Source organism: Cervus elaphus, chromosome 20, assembly GCF_910594005.1.
Source record: "Cervus elaphus chromosome 20, mCerEla1.1, whole genome shotgun sequence".
NCBI lineage: Eukaryota > Metazoa > Chordata > Mammalia > Artiodactyla > Cervidae > Cervus > Cervus elaphus.
In genome coordinates, this window is record NC_057834.1 from 99,599,362 (window position 1) to 99,618,014 (window position 18,653).

Below are 18,653 nucleotides of genomic sequence, written 5' to 3' on the forward strand. Positions count from 1 at the left end.
AAAATCTATAAAGGCTGAGGAAGGTGTGCAGAAAAGGGAACCCTTCTACACTGTTGGTGGGAATCTAAATTGGCACAACCATTATGGAGAACAGTAAGGAGGTTCCTTAAAAAACTAAATATAGAACTACCATATGATCCAGCAATCCCACTTCTGGGCTTATATTGGGATAAAACCATAATTCAAAAAATACATGCACCCCAATGTTCACTGCAGCACTATTTACAATAGCCACGACAGGGAAGCAGCCTGAATGTCCATCAACACAGAAGTGAATAAAGAAGATGTGGTACATACATAATAGAATGGGATATTACTCAGCCATAAAAAGAATAAAATAATGCCATTTGCAGCAACATTGGATGGACCTAGAGCTTTTCATACTGAGTGAAATAAGTCAGATAGAGAAAGGTAAATATCACATATTGCTTATACATGGAATCTAAAAAAAATATGATAAATGAACTTACTTATAGAACAGAAATAAAGTCACAGATGTAGAAAGCAAACTTATGGTTACCATGGGGTATTCAGGGGAGGGATAAATTGGGAGGTTGGGATTGACACAACAAAAACCTATGTAAGATAGATAACTAATAAGGACCTACTGTATAGCACAGGGAACTCTATTCAGTACTCTGTAATGATCATATGGGAACAGAATCTAAAAAAGAGTAGATATGTATATAGGTATAACTGATTCACTTTGCTGTATACCTGAAACTAACACGACATTGTAAATTAACTGTAGTCAAATAAAAATTAAAATAAAAAGGGCCTTATTGAAATATAATTGATATACTACTGGCACTTATTTATAGTGTAAAGTTCCATAATTTTTGACATAATGTACATCTGTGAAACAATCACACAATCAAGATAGTCAAGATTTCCAACATCCCTAGAAGTTTCATCTTGTGTTTTTGTTTTTCTCTCCTGTACTTTTCCATCCTTTCCGCCTTATCTCTTGGCAATTGCCAATATATTTTCTGACAGTACTCATTAGTGTGGACTGTCTAAAATTTTATATAAACAGAATCAAAAGGTGTGTGATTTTTTTGATCTGGCTTTTTCCACTTGGCATAATTATTTTGAGATTCACTCGCATAGTGTGGCAATCAATAGTACATGTCTTTTTATTGCTGGGTAGAATATGGATATACCATAGGCAATTAAAAAAAATCATTTATTGAATAACATTTGAATTCTTTTCATTTTTTTGCCTATTACAAATAAATCTGTGATGAATATGTGTGTACAAGTCTGTCTCTGGGCATGTGCTCTTATTTCTCTTGGATAAATATGAGTGAAATGATTGGATCACATGTTAGGTGTACCTTTAACTTTTTAAGAAACTGCCAAACTGTATTCTGAAGTGGAAAACATAGCTGAGTATGAGAGTTTTAATTCCTTCACATCCTCACCAACACTTGGTAGCTCTGTCTTTTTAATTTTAGTCATTCTAAAAGGTGAGTAATGGTATCTCATTGTTGTTTTAATCTGCATTTCCCTAATGGCTAAGGATGTTAGCATCTTTTCATGTGTTTCCTTGTGATTTATCTACTTGGATGAAGTGTCTGCTCAAACTTTCTGCCAAGTTTATAAACTGAGTTTTCTGTTCTCTTACTGAATTTTGAGAATTTTTTGTACATTCTAGATACAAATATTTTTAACAGATACATGTTTTGCAAAGATTTTTTCCCCAGTCTGGCTTTTCTTTCTCTTTAGAGTATTAGTAACTTTGAAGAAGTTTTTTTTTTTTTTTTTCCAAAGAGCAGAAATTTTAAATTCATCAATTTATTCTTTTATGGGTTTTAGTTAGTTTATTCTTTTGGAGTCTTATCTAAGAAATCATAGATAAACCTGAAAGTCACAAAAATTTCACCTATTTTATTCTAGAAATTTTTTATTTTTAGTTTTACATCCAGTGTTATGATCTATTTTTAGCTAATTTTTGCATATTTTCTGTGAGGTATAAGTCTGAGTTTATTTTTCAGTTGTGTGGATGAATATATCTAATCATCCTGCTACCATCTGTAGAATTTATCCACTTGGCAATTTTGTCAAAATTCAGTTGTCCACATATGTGTGGGTCTATTTCTAAATTCTCTGTTCTGTTCCATTGATCTATTTTGTCCATCTTTATACCAATACTACAACCAATATGTCTTGATACTGTAGCTTTTAAATTGTTCTGAAATCAAGTAGCATTATTCTACCAACTTTGTTCTTTTTCAAAAATGTTTTGCCTATTTTAGGTCCTTTGTGTTTCCACATGAAATTTAGGATCTCTGTGTCAATTTCTAAATAAAACAAATAGAGTTCCAATTCACCCTCTACTGCCTGCTTTTAGAGAATTAGTATCAGGCCCTTAAGGCATGTATTTTTTCTTGGCCAACAGGCACTATGTTATATTTTGTCAGTAGAGGGCACTAGAGAGACATTGCAAAATGAAGCGGTTTTTTTTTTTTTTCTTCTCTTCCTCCTTGCAGTGTGCTTGCTAGGCAGGCTCCTTGCAGGACTCACGGCTAATCTAGAGCTAGGCTCCCGCAGCGCAGGAGGGATGTGGTGCCCCAGGGTGTGGGTACTGCAACCCCAGTGACGCTGGCAGATTCTATAGCGTCTGGCTCCTGAGGCCCCTGTGGCTGGGCTGCTCCAGTGCCCAGATGGGGTCCGCGGCGCCGGACTCTTTCATGTGCATACTTTCTCCACTGCCAGCTTCTCTGGTACCCGCCAGCCGTTAGCTTCCTTGGGTACCCTCCTCAGCCAGTTTTGCAGTGTAACGTGCCTCAGGGAGACTTCTCCCATGAACAGCTGAGAGGCTGGTGGGCTCTCTCTATATCCATGGCCTGGATACTTCCCAGGAAGTCAGTTGGGGCAATCATAGGGCACGCTTCACCTCTCAGGGGTGACTGTCCTTTCCCTGAGGTCCCATGTCTTGCAAATCATTGTTTCATATATTTTGTCCATTTTGAAGTGTTTTCAGGTAGAAGGGTCAATTGGTTACTCCATCTTGACCAGAAGCAGAAACCTCAAAATGATTCTTCTTCTTTGGGAAATAGTAAATATTTGTAATGTGTGAACTTCTTTACGACTTTCGGATACATCTGGATAACTGACCCTTGCACTATTCTCTAGTGTACTTTCTGGGGAAACTGAGCTTGGTCAATGAAAACTTGGCTCACACTTGAATATGGAAAACTCTATTTGTCCTATACTCACCTTGTGTGCTGTGTAACTGACTGATGAGACACAAATGGCTCACGTGAGATGCTCCTTGGTACACATTCAAAATAGCTTATGTGAAGACCTGCTATAGCCTTGTATGCGCAAAGTTGGGTTTGGCTTAGAGGTGGAGGGGCAGGTACGCTTTCTAAAGTTACCCTTTTCCCTCTCAGGTATTATCATCTCTAACTCCGAACTGCTCTAAATGAGAATTTTGGGGTCTGAAAGTTTGCCCCTCCCTCTCTCCCTGAGAATATTGCTCATCTCCCAGTTTGGTGTCAACTCTGCTGTCTTCCTTCTCTATGTGTTAGATTCATGAGCCTTGCTTGATTTACTGGTGATGAATTGGTACTAAGCCTGGAATTCCCCTTAAGCTGAGTCTACCCAGTGTTTCCCAACATAGGAGACATGAAAAATTTTATTTGACAACTCTAGAAGAAGACTACAGCTAGCTGGAGCACTTTTAAAATTAGGCTGTAGCATCTACCATCACTCAGTATATTGTTAGCAGCAGTGGCTCGAATGTTTTTTATTTGGTAAGGACTCAGTTTCTTTTCCAGGGTCTGCAAAATGAGTTCCACATGGTGTCATGGTAGAGCATACAGTTTGTTTTTTGAAAGCAAGTCATCAAGAGGAGGGGGTGGTATTTATTAATTCAATAAACATTTATTGACTCATATGTAAGTTGTTTGTTTGAGTGGGAAGGCAATTTAAAAATGAGCAAAACAGCCTCTGTCTTCAAAGGGCTTACGATGTTGGGTGGATGATGAGAGAAGTAGTCAGTATAAGCCAATGTAATAAGCACCCAGGCTCCTGACCTACATTTTATTTCTGCACTTTATCTCAATTGTCACTGTCAGATCTTTGATGATTTATTAATCCATTCAATGTCTAAATCAATTTGAAATTTTCTATATATAATTAATATTTCCAACCTATACTCACTCATTACAGGAAAGTCTTTGTTCAACAGTAATGACTGTCCTCATCAGTGAGTGATGTGGGTATATTTCATGTGAGTTTAAATCATGGAAATCTGAAACACTGCAATAGGGAAATATTAACACATGTACTTTATGAAGTAAATGTGAAATCATATGAATCCCCACAAATTTGTCTAGAATGACAAAATTTCAAGGTCAACTGGTCAAGTGACTCATGAATTGAGCTGTCCCTTTTGCCACAGGCAGCGTTATGATAGCTGGTCAACAGAAATGCTGGCCAATTTTGGTCAGGAAACGTGTGGATTTAATTTATGTGAGGTCATCAGAAATGCATCCCTTACATAAAATGTGACTTCTACTGCTTTGATAATTAAACCCATGGGTTTCTTTTCACGCATACAGACTTCTGTACATAGGCTACTTCCCGTCTTTTATTTATCATCCCTTTTCACTGACTTTGGCACTAGGCAAAAACTCCTTTTCATATTTCAAGACTCAGTTCAAAGGCAGATCTTTCCAGAGCCTTCCTTAATATCCTTTCCATTCAGCCCTCTTTAGATTTTCCTTTCTTTAGGTTCCTTGGACAAATGGACAGATTAAAAAAAACTATTTTGTAGTTTCTTGCACATTATTTTATCTACTACTGTGAAGGCAAGTACTGTGTCTTGGGTTCTAGGAAGGCAAAGTTGCAAAACATAGAACCCAGTGCAGAGTAGGAACTCAATAAAATGTTTAAAAAATAAATTCATACATTTCCCAATTATATATCAGCTGCCTAATCAATGAACCAGACTTTATAAATGCATGTATAGAATGGGCAGTGAGAAATGGGACAAACATGACCTTGAGCAAACTTCCCATTTAAGCAAGGAGACAGACACTTGAATATGTAATAGAAATATGGGGATAAGAGAAAGATAGAATACAACTGAGTAACCAAAGGTTTTCCTGGGAATTAGAGAATTAGTTCCTACCATCAGGGTTGTTCAAATAGGAGCTAATAACAGGAGATGTGTTTCCCCCAGGTGGCAGCAAAGTCAAGGAGTTCTCTGCTTATGAGCTACTGAGAAAGTTTCAGATATCATACCTGTTACAAGGTGTTCTGAATACTCAGAAAGAGTGTAACCATATTTGAATAGATTATATGTCACAATATAAAATAAAGTAGTATATATCTCATCTCAATGTGTGGTCTGAAAACAAATGGGAACACCTTTGACACAGGATGAGAGAGAACCACAGGCAAAGCAAACCCACCGTGCTTTTTCTGTATCACTTCTCCATGTGGTGCTGTGTCTGGCTTTAACCCCTACCTCCCCTCACCCCATGATCAAACTTACAACTTGAGTTGTTTCCTTGAAAGTGAATGACAAAGTGACAGCAATTAGAATGATTCACTTCTTATTCATCACAGGAGGTGAAATTAAATTTAGAAGAATGTCACTTCATAATCTGTTCATAAGTTTCAGATCTAATAATTTCAGTGAAATATACTAAATCTCCCGTGTACCAACATATAGTATATGCTGCAACTACTTTATAACAGTATAATCCAAAAAAAGACTCAATATATGCAGTTATCCTTGAAAGACTCAGTTAATTTGGGAGGGGATAGGAAAAGCACGAAAATTCCTTTGGTTCAAGTGCCACATCACTGAAATGCCAAGGTCATGGATATCAGGCTCACAGGTACAGACCTCAGTTGTCATAGCATGCCGGGGGAACTGAAACAAGATGAAGAACCCAGCTTGTATAGGGACAGTTCCACAAGTGACTGGTAGGCTGCTACTCCACTTTTTGGGGTTTAAAAAAAGATTATTATTAAGGACTTCTTAAACCCATTATCCCGTATCTATTCCCCTCCTATAATGGACTTTGCATTATATTTTTGTGCAAGTCTTATTTTCCATATCAACTGTCTTCACCACCAATATACCACTGTCTAGTACATGGGTGGCCACATAGCAGACATTCTGTAAACATCAAGTAAAGTAACTTGACTCAATTTGTTCAGCAAATATGTGTTAGGTACTCCTTGTCAGGTCCTGTTTTAAGTACTGAGGATACAACAATGAACAAAATACTCCAGGTCCCAGTTCTCATGAAGCTTACTCTAGTGGGAGAAGGGACAGACAGTGAACCTGAAAACATGGAACACGTTAATTAAAGGGTTCATTTATGAGAAAACAGGTAAAATGTTAGCTATGGAGAAAGAGACCGTGAGGTAGGGAGAGGAAGTGCTGATAGCAGACAGGGTTGGAGAGTTTCTGTTTTACACAGATGGACAAGAAGGGTCTCTGATATACCTGCTGAAGAATCCTGAAGGAAGGGAGGGCCCAAGTCACTCAGATACCTGGGAGAAGATCTCACTAATGTGGAAGGAGCAGCAGATGCAAAGACATGCAGATGGGATTGGGCTGATGAAAGACAAACAGCCAGGAAGGTAGAGTAGCTAGAGGGGCATGAACAAGCACGAGAGTGACAGAGACAAGATCAGAGAGGTGGCAACTGGGATGGGTCATGAAGGACAAAACTTATACATCATTATGAAGCATTTGTTTTTTACTCTGAACAAATTAGGAAGATTTTGAGCCAAGGGGTGACATGATATATTGAGAATAGATTTTAGGGGGCAGAAGTATCCTTACCACCTGGCTTCCCTGGTGGCTCAGAGGTTAAAGCATCTGCCTGCAATGCGGGAGACCTGGGTTCGATCCCTGGGTCAGGAAGATACCCTGGCGAAGGAAATGGCAACCTACTCCAGTATTCATGCCTGGAGAATCCCATGGACGGAAGAGCCTGGTGGGCTACGGCCCACGGGGTCGCAGAGTCAGACACGACTGAGCAACTTCACTTTCACTTTTCAGTATCCTTACTATAAATTAGGTTTCTCTGAATAAATGAATGAATTAAAGTCAATTAGTAAGTGTACAAAAAAGAATTCATTCTTGTCTGATTCCCAGTGTTTTTCACTCCATTATAGATATCTCTCCACAATTTTGACTAGTCATTTTTGGGGGGTATGTTTCTACCTGTAATTTTAGGCACCCTGAGTTTTCTAAGGTATAGGTTAGTCAGTAATAAGTAGTCCTTAGAACTGGTGATACAAAAAATCATCTAAATTCTTTATTCAAAGAAGAAGTCCACAGAACAAACACATATTTATGTATATAAAGTGTGTATACTAAGCTCACGACACTTACTTTAACAGTTCAAATGCATACTCTATGATGAACTTTTAATTTCTATTGATGTGTGGTTGTGGCAAATGATCTTTCTGCTTTGAAGATGAAAAAGAAAAGGCATGGGAGAAACCAGAATGCTATAGACTGAATGTTTGCCATGTCCAAAATGTATATATTTAGACCTAATCCCCAGTGTGATGATATTTGGGTGGGGCTGTTGGGAGGTGATTAGGTCATAAGGGTGGGGCCCTCATGAACCAGACTGGTGCCTTTGTAAGAGACCCAGAAAGCTCCTTAGCCCTTTCCACTCTATAAGATTGCTATGGACTAGGAAGCAGGCTCTCATCAGATACTGAATCTGCCAGGGCCTTGATTTTGGCCTTTTCAGCCTCCAGAACTGGGAGAAATAAATTTCTGTTATTTATAAGCCACCTAATCTGTTATAGCATAGGCTTGGGGCATAGGCTTGGATTACTGTGATAATGAATGGTTTGCCTTGGAAACGAACAGAGATCATTCTGTCCTTTTTGAGACTGCAAATGCCCAAGGCTATGCCCCAACCAGTAACGCTGAAGAAGCTGAAGTTGAACAATTCTATGAAGACCTACAAGACCTTTTAGAACTAACACCCAAAAAAGATGTCCTTTTCATTATAGGGGACTGGAATGCAAAAGTAGGAAGTCAAGATATATCTGGAGTAACAGGCAAATTTGGCCTTGGAGTATGGAATGAAGCAGGGCAAAGGCTAATAGAGTTTTGCCAAGAGAACACACTGGTCATAGCAAACACCCTCTTCCAACAACACAAGAGAAGACTCTACACATGGACATCACCAGATGGTCAACACCGAAATCAGACTGATTATATTCTTTGCAGCCAAAGATGGAGAAGCTCTATACAGTCAGCAAAACAAGACAGGGAGCTGACTGTGGCTCAGATCATGAACTCCTTATTGCCAAATTCAGACTTAAACTGAAGAAAGTAGGGAAAACCACTAGACCATTCAGGTATGACCTAAATCAAATCCCTTATGACTATACAGTGGAAGTGAGAAATAGATTTAAGGGACTAGATCTGATAGACAGAGAGCCTGATGAACCATGGACAGAGGTTCGTGACATTGCACAGGAGACAGGGATCAAGACCATCCCCATGGAAAAGAAATGCAAAAAGGCAAAATGACTGTCTGAGGAGGCCTTACAAAAAGCTGAGAAACGAAGAGAAGCAAAAAGCAAAGGAGAAAAGGAAAGATATTCCCATTTGAATGCAGAGTTCCAAAGAATAGCCAGGAGAGATAAGAAAGCCTTCCTCAGTGATCAATGCAAAGAAATAGAGGAAAACAACAGAATGGGAAAGACTACAGATCTCTTCAAGACAATTAGAGATACCAAGGGAACATTTCATGCAAAAATGGGCTCAATAAAGGACAGAAATGGTATGGACCTAACAGAAGCAGAAGATATTAAGAAGAGGTGGCAAGAATACACAGAAGAACTGTACAAAAAAGATCTTCACGACCCAGATAATCACAATGGTGTGATCACTCACCTAGAGCCAGACATCCTGGAATGTGAAGTCAAGTGGGCCTTAGAAAGCATCACTAGGAACAAAGCTAGTGGATGTGATGTAATTCCAGATGAACTATTTCAAATCCTGAAAGATGATGCTGTGAAAGTGCTGCATTCAACATGCCAGCAAATTTGAAAAACTCAGCAGTGGCCACAGGACTGGAAAAGGTCAGTTTTCATTCCAATCCCTAAGAAAGGCAATCCCAAAGAATGCTCAAACTACTGCACAATTGCACTCATCTCACATGCTAGTAAGGTAACGTTCAAAATTCTCCAAGCCAGGCTTCAGCAGTATATGAACCGAGAACTTCCAGATGTTCAAGCTGGTTTTAGAAAAGGCAGAGGAACCAGAGATCAAACTGCCAATATCCGCTGGATCATCAAAAAAGCAAGAGAGTTCCCGAAAAACATCTATTTCTGCTTTACTGACTATGCCAAAGCCTTTGACTGTGTGGATCACAATAAACTGTGGAAAATTCTGAAGGACATGGGAATACCAGACCACCTGACCTGCCTCTTGAGAAACCTGTATGCAGGTCAGGAAGCAACAGTTAGAATTGGACATGGACCAACAGACTGGTTCCAAATAGGAAAAGGAATACATCAAGGCTGTATATTGTCACCCTGCTTATTTAACTTATATGCAGAGTACATTATGAGAAATGCTGGGCTGGAAGAAGCACAAGCTGGAACCTCAGATATGCAGATGACACCACCCTTATGGCAGAGAGTGAAGAGGAACTAAAAAGCCTCTTGATGGAAGTGAAAGAGGAGAGTGAAAAAGTTAAAGCTTAACATTCAGAAAACTAAGATCATGGCATCCGGTCCCATCACCTCATGGGAAATAGATGGGGAGACAGTGGAAACAGTGTCAGACTATTTTTTTGGGCTCCAAAATACTGCAGATAGTGACTGCAGCCATGAAATTAAAAGACACTTACTTCTTGGAAGGAAAGTTATGACCAACCTAGATAGCATATTAAAAAGCTGAGACATTACTTTGTCAACAAAGGTCCATCTAGTCAAGGCTATGGTTTTTCCAGTGGTCATGTATGGAGTAAGAGCTGGACTGTGAAGAAAGCTGAGCACCGAAAAATTAATGCTTTTGAACTATGGTGTTGGAGAAGACTCTTGAGTCCCTTGGACTGCAAGGAGATCCAACCAGTCCATCCTGAAGGAGATAAGTCCTGGGTGTTTATTGGAAGGACTGATGCTGAAGCTGAAACTCCAATACTTTGGCCACCTCATTCAAAGAGTTGACTCGTTGGAAAAGACCCTGATGCTTGGAGGGATTGGGGGCAAGAGGAGAAGGGGATGACAGAGGATGAGATGGCTGGATGGCATCACCGACTCGATGGGCATGAATTTGAGTAAACTCCAGGAGTTAGTGATGGACGGGGAGGCCTGGCGTGCTGCGATTCATGGAGTCGCAAAGAGTCGGACACGACTGAGCGACTGAACTGAACTGAACTGAATCTGTTATAGCAACCCAAATGACCTAAAACACCAGAGTCCACAGTGTTTACTTCTCTGCAAAACTCTGGGCCCAAAATAAAACCTAAGTGTCGTTTCAAAGGATATTTAGAGAAGCTGATAGATCCCAGTGCTAGATAGGAGTAGAGTTACTCATTATATTAATTTTCCAGCATAATACTGTTAGATTTAGACTAAAAAACACTACTGTTTCAGAAGTGTAAAGAGGATTAACAATTAGTCATATAGATTCTCACTTAAAATATAGAGATCCAAGTCCTAGCTATCCTTAATATCACTGTTTATAAAATTTTTATAAAACAGTATAGTGCTCTACAGTATATGCACATTTAATCTTTTTTCTGATCTTTTATTCCATGGATACCAAGGTTTTCTAAGCCCTAGTCCCTGCAAGTAAAAAACAAAAAGCAATTCTTTCCTCTCCCAGGTTAGTCTTTTGTTTATCCTTCAAAGTCAGACCCGGAATTGCATTAGTCACACACTTCAAAACCAGTTTGACTTAAGTGTTTAGTTTTCAATGTAGACTAACAATCACTCGACCTCTTTTTTTAATCTGACCTCTTAGTAAAATTAATGAATGCCGTAGACCCTCTATGGACAAATGTGCATGCAGACATACACATTAGATATGAAATATAATTTCAAGGGATCCACAGACTTCCTGAACCCCATCCAGGGGACTCCTTACAGAGAGGCAAAGTATCTAATTACATCACATGTGGTGAAGTCCATTGTCAAGATGTACTGATAAAAGTGAAATGAGGCTCATGTAAATAGGGAATGGTACATTTTTATATAAAATTTTTACTTTGCTGTAATTACAATTTTTTGGCTAGTTTTTCCTTACTTAACAAGGGTTACAAATTAATATAATTTATTCTCTTACTAATCTGTATTTATGGAAAGGTAGTTTTATTCTAAGTTTTCATTCAAATGCACCATTGTTTCGGTTTATAGGTGAGTACTCTCAGCCAGGAAAGACTAAGACAATAAAGACATGATCTAGACATTTCCTTTTGTGAGATAATACATGTTCTCACTGTTGACAGAGTTGAGTTAGGGTTTCCTGTAACTTACAGAAAAAACTGAATCAGAGATTTCTGGGTAGTAAGATTAGAGTTTTGGACCTTTTGGAATATATATATCCTCTTGCCTCTAGTTGTGGGCCTTGGGGGAGCCCTGTGAGCACTGGCTTCTCCAAGGGCCCCAGCATGAGGAAGGTATATATATACATATATATATGTATATATATACAAATAAATATATATATACACATATATATTTTAAAGAAAGCAGTGAGTTAATATTCATAATTAAGTTAATACTAAGTATGCCACCTGTTATTGCTGACTAGATTTTTTTTGGTCTTAGGATGTGGAATGAAATAATTATATGTGGAGTGTTCCCCGCGGAATAGCATAGAGTTTGAAGAATATAGTGGACTAAGCCCCAGGCTTACTTGCTTGGATCTGCTCCTTTGAAGTAGGCATTGACCGTTTCTGTAAATGCTGCTGCAACAGGGAGGGTGTCCTGGGCTCCCATGGTTAGGGGGCTGGGTCCCCTGGAAGAACCTGTATAGGATGAAAAATCTTCACTTAATATGGATTGGAGACAGCCTAGTATATGTGGAACTAAAACCTCATTATAGGATTACAGGATGAAATCTAATTACTGAAACAAAGTAACGTGCTAAGAACTGTAACTGTATAATCAACATAGAGCTCAAGTATTTAAAAGGAAATATTTGGCTGGTTTACAGACAAACACACTTGAAACTAATTCAATTAGGTATTCTACCATAGGAAAAATCCAAGCGTAAGAATAAAGTCATTGGATTTTTCAATGCTTACATAAATCATAAGGCAGTATTTGCATGACAGTTTGTACAGCAGGTAGTTAGTAAAGAAAATTATTAGCGGCCTATTTGAGCATTCACATCATACTATTGCCAATAGACTCAAAAGTGTTGTCATTACTTCATTTTAAAGAGGCAGGCAGCCATGGGGCACCATGTTATACATTATCTTTTTCTGAGTTGTTTCCATTTCCAATTACCCTCAGATCAAGGAGACTCAAGTGTGCTTATCCCCAAACATGTGCAACCCAAATGTCCACCTTGACTTATCACACACACATCAATGCATCAATTCACATTATTAAAAATAAAAGTAGTGCTCATGTATACTAAGCATCTACTATATACCAAACACCACACTGAATATCTTATAAGAATTACTGTATTCAAGCCCCACATCAGTCCAGTGGGAGATAGGCATTATATTCCCATTTTACAGAAAGAAAACTGAAGCTCAAAGAGCTAAGTGATTTGCCCTAATAACATAGTTAAGTGGCAAAACTAAAATTCAAATGTAGATTCGCCCTCCTATAAAGCTCATGTTTTTCTCCTATACCGTTCATAATATTCTTTGTTGTTTAGTTGTTAAGTTGTGTCCTACTCTTCTGTGACCTCATGGACTGTAGTCTGCCAGACTCCTCTGTCCATGGGATATCCCACGCAAGAATACTGGAGTGGGTTGCCATTTCCTTCTCCAGGGGATTTCCCCGACCCCAGGCTAGATCCCTTGTCTCCTGCTTAGCAGGTAAATACTTTACTACTAGTCACCTGGGAAATTGTTTATAATATATAATTTGTCTAAATGAAACATTTTTATATGGTCTTGATACACTTTGAGGTTTCCAAAAGGACTAAGTTTAGGATCGTTGCCTTCATTAACAATTTCTGAACACAGTACTGAAGAGGAGAATTTTAATGAACAAAGTATTTAATTATGTCACACATTCATTGCTTCTCCTTCCTATCAAACAAAACACATTTAATTTTCCCCACCTCATCACACACTACACGTTATGCTTTTTTATCTTTTACCTTCAGTAACTGTCATCCTCTTCTCTGTTATGTGAAGATCTACCCTTTGTATATTTCCCTCCTCAATAGAGTTTTCTTTGATAATTCTAGTTCATTCTAGTGTCTGCTTTCTATCTTCCCTTGACTTTCAATGTCTTGGATGTGGGCATTGATTCTCAACAAACATTTGCTTATCTACTATGTGTCAGGCATTGTGGTAGGTGCTGGGGATTCAAAGATAATTAAACACAATCCTTGTTCTCAAGAATTTTTGTTGTTTGTGAGCCATGCAGTCTGTGGCATTTTGTTATAGAATTCAGAATGGACTGAGACATGCAGCCTGGCCCAGATCTGTTCTTCTTGACACACCTCCTCTCTATCCTTCCAACAACCCTATATACTCTAGCTACATTCACTTCTGGGGACCACAGTTCTTACCGTGGGTTTAATCAACAATGCCAGAAAAGGAGAAATAGCAAAATTTGACAAAGAATCCTTTTACCTTAAAGGATCCACAATTTACAATTCTAATTTCTTCACATCCCTATACATTGCAATTAATTATGCCATCTTCTTTTCTACTTTTTTCATTTATTACATAATTTTCCTTATTGCTATCTGGCCTACATAGCATTTCCATGAGTATATATTATTCTACAAAAAAACATTCTCCAAATGTTCGGCCATTTCTAGGTAGAAATTATTCTAAATCCATCTTTGTATAAATTGTTCTTTTCCTTTCAATTATTTTCTTAAGATGTAGTTTTATTGCTTCAAAATGAGACAACCAAACCATAAGGCAGATCAATTTTTGATTACTAAGAATGCCAGATTATTTTACATAAAGATTATATTCAATGAAAATGCTATCAATAATAAATTAATGCTTCTGTTTCCCTGCAGTACCTTAGAAAGTCTTTGTTAATTTGACTATTGTAAAACTGGGCTAAAACTAGGAGAATGTCTAAGATGCTGCAAAATTCAAACCTCATGGTCTAAGATGACCAAGATGGGACTCAAAACTATTTTTGAATATCTGAAATAATATTAAGAGACAGTGACTCTAGGAGCCAGAGTTCATGGCCATGGATCTGCAAGTTAATAGCTTTGTGACCTTGGGCAAGTCAATTATCTTTAGGTTTCTCAACCATAAAATGAAGGCAATAGATTACATAATCTTTGTGTAGTAGGATTCTATAATTTTGTTTTAGGAATCTAAGGAGTTTTAAACAGAAAGAGCAATTTTCTCACACAGAAATAAACTGATTTGAAAAGAGTATCCCTTCATGGTGTTTTGAAAGAATATGCCAAATATTTACGGAGCCTTTACTATTTGTAAAGTATTTTTACATATTTTTTTTTACACATTTGGAGACACAGATATGTAAACATCCAGAAAGTAAGATATAAGCATTTCTAAAAACTAGTAACAGTAACATATGCAACTAAGGGCTTAAGACAATAGTTCAAGTGACAGCACTGTGAAGGTTTTTCATTGCCCAATGAGCAGAGCAGGAAATGTTGCTCCTTGATTTAAAGGCTGCTAGGGCTCTGGAATCTTACAGACGTGGGTGTGAATCCCAGCTCCTCCACTTACAATCTATATGACAAGAAATAAGCTATTTAATCTGACTGTGACTCGGTTTCCTCATCTTTAATATAAAATAGATAATAATATCTATTTTGAAGGCTTGTCAGCCAGCTCAGTTGCTCAGTCGTGTCTGACTCTTTGCGACCCCATGGACTGCAGCACACCAGGCTTCCCTGTCCATCACAACTCCCAGAGCTTGCTCAAACTCCTGTCCATTGAATTGGTGATGCCATCCAACCATCTCATCCTCTGTTGTTCCCTTCTTCTCCTGCCTTCAATCTTTTCCAGCATCAGGGTCTTTTCCAATGAGTTGGCTCTTCACATCAGGTGGCCAAAGTATTGGAGTTTCAGCTTTAGCATGAGTCCTTCCAATGAATATTCAGGGTTGATTTCCTTTAGGATTGACTGGTTTGATCTTGCAGTCCAAGGGACTCTCAACAGTCTTCTCTAACACCACAGTTTAAAAGCATCTTGTGGTGGACATCAAATGGGATAAAATTTGTGAAATTTTAAAAATGGTACTGCTGACTTAAAAAACGCACACACACACAGAATTGAGAATTATGAGTTAAGTTTTATTTGGGGGCAAAATGAGGACATTTCTCAAAACTATCAGAGCATTTCAGATAGCTCTGAGGAACTGCTCCAAAAAGGTAGGGGAAAGGTCCGTATATATATGGTTTTCATGAAAGGGGAATACACACAATCAAACTCATATTTTTTTTTGCAGAAGGTTTCTGCTAGTCTGGAGGAGCAGCTGTTACCATGAAGGATTTTAGTGCTTTTCTAGATATGAGGAGATACAAGAATTGGTTCATAAAATAAAAGAATTGGTTCATAAAATATCTATCTGAAGACCTGTTCTGCCAGTTTTTCCCAGAGCACAGAGTGCCTCAGCTCTCCACCCTGAACTCCTTTCAGGGGGTGTTGAAAGTCAGCAGTTGCAGCAGCACATAATTTACTCCTCGTGGAGGTAGATGGCAAGTGCCTATTTGTAGTTGACAGTATGTACTTGAAAAACATCTTGTTTTTGTTGCTGTTATTTTGTCAGGGTGAGCTTTACTAACATTGTTGAATTAGAGTTGACTCTGAATTTGAGTAGCTTTTGAGGCAAAGAATGAAAGGAGATGATATCACAAATGGTATTCTTCACTGAGAAAGGAGATAGACCAAAATTTTCAAATTCCTTCCAACTCTAAATTTCTCTTATGATAAGAACAGTGAATTCTATCATGCATGTTTAATTTTTTGTGTATTACATGGGTGGCTATCATCTATTCAATTTACTTGATACATGCTTGGACTAACAGGAGATGAAACCTGGTTGAATGCCTATTTATCTCTTGATTCATTTGAATGTAGTTCCTGCACAAGTAGGCATTGTGCTAGACACTGAGAAATTCACAGACATGTCTGAGATGTACCTACCTCTCCCTTTGTGGAGCTTACAATATAGAAGAGGACTGTAATATTAGACGTGAATGAAAAATAAAGACTCCATGAAGTTAGATAATAGTTCAGTATTATAACAATTATATTACTATTAATGATTATTTTTAAAGAATTCAAGATAGAAATAGCAATTATTACGTTTGTTCTACAACAAAATAAAATATCAAACATTAACATGCTTTTTGTTCTTTATACATTGAGGGGATAAACAGAGTCAAACATCTGAATTTGACTGAATTTGAACCCTATTGCCCCTTAAATATTTTTTTTAAAAAGATTCCATCTGATGCAGTAATAAAGTGAAAAGTTATTTGTATACAGACGATAAACTGTCATATACCAGGCTATGCAATGGGAGGTACAAGAAACTGCCAGATTCTTTGAAATCTAAACCATAGTAATTTGAAAGATGGGACAAGTTGGTTATGACTGAATTATGCATATGGAAGAATATATAACTTTGGTGTTAAAAATGTATCTGTCAACAACTTTTGGCTGACTTTTTAAAAAGTTGTTTACCTTTTAGCAATTTGTAAATAAACTTGGGAATATGAATGCAGATAAAAGCCTGGAATTTTTGATGTGCCCCCAAATGAAACTACTAACAACAAAGAGAATAAAGAGGTCAAGATAATGAACATGTGGTATAAAAAGCATCAAGTCACTATGGTATTAAACATAACTGCTGATGGATGGAAGTGATTTAAATTCATTTTTAATTCTAAAATTTAAATAAGTTTAGATTCAATTTCTAATGGTTATATTGAAGATAGAAGCTTGCAATTTGTCTGTTATAATTGGTTAGAAAAAATTCATTTATTCATTTAATGAAGCTTACTTTGCACCAGAAGATTGTTATTAAGCCAATGAAGCATATCCCAATGGAGGAATTTCTGGAATCAAGTAAATGCAACAGACACACACACACGCACACGCACTTGTGATTTCAGAGTCTTTTTCTCTAACTTTCTTGAGGTATAATTGTGAAATTAAATTGTAAGATGTTTAATGTGTATGTGTGATGATCTGACCTACATATACATTGTGGGAGGATTTCTCCCATCTAGTTAATTCACACATCCATTACCTCATGTATTTTTCTTTCTTTCATCCCTTCCTCCCTCCCTGCCTCCTTCCTTCCTTTCCTTCTTTTATGAGGACGTTTAAGTTCTACTCTCTCAGCAAATTTCAGTTGTACAATCCTGTGCCATCATCTATAGTCACTATGTTTTATGTTAGCTTCTCATGCTTCCAGAGTGGTTCAGTGGTGAAGAATTCACCTGCAATGTAGGAGACGCGGCTTCGATCCCTGGGTCAGAGAAGAGCCCCTGGAGAAGGAAATGGCAGCCCACTTCGGTATTCTTGCCTGGGAAATCCCATGGACAGAAGAGCCTGGTGGGCTACAGTCCAGGGGTCGCAAAGAGTTGGACACAACCAAGCGACTAAACAACAGCAACAAAAACATTAGATCCTCAGACCATATTCATCTTATAGTTGACAGTTTGTACACTTTTACCAAATTCTCCCTATTTCCCCATACCCAGTCCCTGGCAACCACTTTTCGACTCTCTGTTTCTATGAGTCTGACTTTCTTTTCTAGATTCCACATACAAATGGTACCATGTGGTACTTGTCTTTCTCTGCCTGGCTTATTTCACAGCATAATGTACTCAAGATCCATCCATGTTGTTGCAAATAGCAGGATATCCTTCTTTCTCTGTATTTATTCTTTTATCTATACATCTCCATATTGTTTGAATTTTAAAAAGTAATTGAAAGAAAGAAAGAAAGTGAAGTCACTCAGTTGTGTCCGACTCTTTGTGACCCCATGGACTATAACCTATCAGGCTCCTCTGTCCATGGAATTTTCCAGGCAAGAGTACTGGAGTGGGTTGCCATTTCCTTCTCCAGGGGATCTTCCTGACCCAGGGACCGAACTGGGATCTCCTGCTTTGCAGGCAGACAGCTTTACAGTCGGAGCCACCAGGGAAGCCCTAAGATGGGCTTGTCTGGGATTACATCAATTTCATGCTTATGTCAGTTTCGTGCTTGCATCAATTTCATGATCAGAATAAAACAAACTGTGAGCTATTTTCAAATGTAATTTAATGGCATGGGGGACATTATCATATGTTAAAGTAAGAAAATGCATACTTATACACTATATGAAAATATAAATTACATACACATAGTCACCTACACATGAAAAATCTTAGAAATAAAGTATACCAAAATAGTGGTTATCTAAGGTTATTAGAATATAGATTATTTCATTTTTTATATCTTTCTGCTTTTCTATAATGAGTATGCATAATGATAGTGTGGCAA

At 37.9% G+C, this 18,653-nt stretch overlaps 1 protein-coding gene across 7 annotated transcripts in view; it reads right to left on the reverse strand.

The window, feature by feature from the left end:
• The window catches only part of SGIP1 (SH3GL interacting endocytic adaptor 1), a 228,277-nt gene that overhangs the window by 21,666 nt on the left and 187,958 nt on the right, over positions 1-18,653 (reverse strand). For all 7 annotated transcript variants that reach the window (XM_043877668.1, XM_043877667.1, XM_043877665.1 and 4 more), the window contains one exon: positions 11,876-11,987. In XM_043877668.1, the coding sequence (XP_043733603.1) occupies positions 11,876-11,987 (112 nt within the window). The remainder of the gene's footprint in view (positions 1-11,875; positions 11,988-18,653) is intronic.